Source organism: Daucus carota, chromosome 4 (genome assembly GCF_001625215.2).
Source record: "Daucus carota subsp. sativus chromosome 4, DH1 v3.0, whole genome shotgun sequence".
Lineage (NCBI taxonomy): Eukaryota > Viridiplantae > Streptophyta > Magnoliopsida > Apiales > Apiaceae > Daucus > Daucus carota.
In genome coordinates, this window is record NC_030384.2 from 21,988,347 (window position 1) to 21,991,754 (window position 3,408).

General features: G+C 37.0%; 1 protein-coding gene across 1 annotated transcript; it reads left to right on the forward strand.

Moving 5' to 3' along the window:
* The first annotated feature begins 1,321 nt into the window (after positions 1-1,321).
* Positions 1,322-3,142, forward strand: LOC135152254 (uncharacterized). Its single transcript, XM_064092108.1, has one exon. The coding sequence runs from the start codon at positions 1,322-1,324 to the stop codon at positions 3,140-3,142; it is 1,821 nt and encodes a 606-aa protein (XP_063948178.1).
* Positions 3,143-3,408: the final 266 nt, after the last annotated feature.

Here is a 3,408-nt window from a genome sequence, read left to right on the forward strand (position 1 = left end):
CTAAGACCCAAGTCTTTGACGTATTGACGGGGAGTTAATAGTCATCGCACCGTGAAGAAGAGGAAAGACCCAAGACCTAATACCTAAGATCCAAGACCGGCGAAAGGTTTAGAAGTACAAAGACCACTGGAGGTGCAACGACTTTGAGGAAGTAACGAGGATAGTTACGTTCCGAGACAAGTCTTGTTATTTACATTTATAGTGAGGAGGTAACGAAGAGTTGCGCTCCAAGATATATATTTGTAAAGGCTTCTCCGCCTACTGTAAAGGAGTTCTTTATAGTAGAGAAAATCTCGAGTCCGGGGAGGAGCTCGGGGACTGGACTAGGGGTGAGTGGACTCCAAGGGTTGAGTTAGCCACCGCGAACCAGGATAAAATCGCTCGTGTGATATTTTCCTTTTCTTTTCTTACACTTCCGCACGTAACTGCCAATACTCTCGATACAAGTTCTAAAGAAGGGGTGAAAACTTTTTAAAACAACATAAATAATTTTAATTGGTGATTAAGCTATTCAACCCCCCCTTCTAGCTTAATTAAACCATCTATCGGGACCTAACAGTTGGTATCAGAGCGGTTACTTTTTAAGTGCTACGGTTATAAAAGCACCCTGTAAAGTAGATCCGATATGGCCTTTATTAATGCTATCGGTTGTAGTGAAGGTCTCTCAAATTCTAGACCTCCTTTGTTTGATGGCACAAACTTTGCCACATGGAAAACTAGATTTCGCATTTATGCTAGAAGTCAAGGTGTCAAAGTTTGGATGGCCATAGAAGATGGTACAATACTTCCGACTAAAATTGTCGACGATATTATCATCGAAAAGAAAGTAAGTGAATATACTCACGATGAAGAAGATAGAATGAACATCGCCGCTAAAGCGGAAATGGTTCTCACAAGTGCACTTGCAGAAAAAGAGTATAAACGAGTAAACAATTGCAAGTCCGCACAAGAAATGTGGAACAAGTTAGTAGTTACCTATGAAGGAACTACCGACATAAAAGATTCTCGAATGGATACTTTGATCCAAGAATACGAGAACTTTAAACTCCAAGATGGAGAAAATATCATCGATATGGAAACAAGATTTACTCGTATAATCGATGAATTAACTCAACTCGGAAAGAACTATACTCAAAACGAAAAGAATCGTCGGGTTCTTAAATCTTTGCCTCCGAGTTGGAAAGTTAAAGTTACTACGATCAAAGAGATGCACAATCTCAATGATTACCACATCGATAACTTATTCGGGAACCTTCGTGCTTACGAAGAAGATAATGTTCCGGATAAGGTCATTCCTAAAGTGGAAGACAAAAAGAAAAATATGGCTTTGAAGTCCATCTTAATCGATGAAGATGAAAACGACGAAGAGTTGAACGAAGAACTCCAAAATCTCGACGAAAGTGAGATAGCTCTTTTAACGAGACAACTCCGTCGTGTACTTCAAAGTAAAGCTCAAAGGTATGGAAAAGGCTTCCTTAAATCGAACAATCAACAAAGAGTTTTTAACTCTAACGGAAGGCCAAATTACTCTCAAAATTATACTCCTAACAATAAGAGTAATTATCCTACCACGGGCTATAACAAGGGCAAAATCAATCAAAGTCCCAATGGTTATAATAATGCCAATAACAATGGTACTTACACTCCTCCTAAGCCAAAAGAACAAAATCCGGAGGAAACACCTAATGTGTGTTTTGAGTGTAAGCAACCCGGTCACTTTAAACGGGAATGTCCTAAGCTCTTTAAGGGACGAATTCTCGTGGCCGAAAATGGTTGGGATTTAAGTGAAGATGAAGAAACTTCGGAAGCTACGGAAGAAGTGGTTAACTTGTGCCTAATGGCTCTCGAGGATGATTCTTCGTCATCGGACATCTCCACTTCAAATGATGAGGTAAGCTCTCGTACTAAACTTTTACATAATATGCATCTTTTTAATGAATCTTCGTTAAACTTGCTAGATATGAGTAAAAGTGATTTGATTGATTTGTTGGTTGAAATGAATGAAAGAAATAATAGTGTAAATCAACATACCCTCTCTCGGATTAGTGAATTAAATCTTAAACACGAGGAGGAAGTCTCATCTTTGTGTGAACAAAACGATTTCTTGAAAAATGAAAACAACAAGTATAAGGATGTTGTTACAAAGCTAGAAATCGAAAATATATCCTTAGTGTTGAACACCGAAGAATTAGAAAACGAGAAGTTACAATTAAATGAAAACACTCGTATGCTTCATGTTGACTTACTAAACTTAAAAATTCAAAATGAGTCATTGGCTCAAGGTAAGTCAAATTCGGTTGTTCAAAAGGATAATGATGAATTGGTTCATGCCTTAAGTGAAAAAGATGAAATATTCGAGTTGGAAACTCAAAGGCTTAAAGATGAACACTCCAAGATCTTAGCTCAAGTTATGGATCAAGAAAGGATTCTTAACGACAAAACTAATATTTTGAGCAAAGAAAAAGATGATCTTGTGAGAACAATTCAAAAGTTCACAAAAGGAAATGAGTTGTTAGATAAAATGGTACATTCGAAAATATCATATAACCATGAAGGTTTAGGATATGATAAAAATGCTCAACCTAAGAAGTTTGTACAAGGAAAGAAACAAACTACTTTTGTCCCCGCTACACCAAAGTATAAATGCTCTTATTGTAATAAAGATGGACATACGGTTGAATATTGCAAAATAAAGAATGGTGAGATTAAGGGGAAGTATATGTGGGTTCGTAAAGGAACTAAAACATATACAAAGGTTGATCGTTTTGTACCTAATAACTATGTTGATGGCACTCAAAGAAAACCAAAGTTTAGTTATGTTCAAAAACCCATTGTGTATCAAAATAGAAATTCAGGGTATAAGGCATATACTAATGGTCAATCGTCTAGAAGTCATTTTGTTCCTAGTCATCGTTTCTATCCTCAAAATACCATGTATTATTCAAAAGATAGAAACAACATGTATCAAGGTGGCAATTATCAAAAACCAAGATACTATGATTATTCTAGGAACAATGCATCTAGAAACTCCTATGTGCCTACTCATGCTTATACCATGCCTAGTTTCTATAATGCAAATGCTTATCATGATACTCTAACCCGAGGACCCTCAAGACAAAAGGGTACCTATAAATTCTATTGATTTGCTTTGTAGGTGTGCCTTGTTACTAAACGAGACATGTGGTATCTTGATAGTGGTTGTTCGAGACATATGACCGGTAATAAGTCACTCTTGAAAAGCATTAGAAAGGTCACCGCTGGAAGTGTCACGTTTGGAGATAGTAGCAAGGGGAGTATCATTGGTATTGGCGATATCGGGAATGAACATTTCAAGATTGCTAATGTACAACTAGTTACGGGACTTAAGTATAATCTTCTCTCCATTAGTCAACTTTGCGACAATGGATA

Excerpts from the sequence above, each read along its gene's own strand:
- LOC135152254 (XM_064092108.1), top strand. The coding sequence starts at position 1,322 with ATGGCTTTGAAGTCCATCTTAATCGATGAAGATGAAAACGACGAAGAG.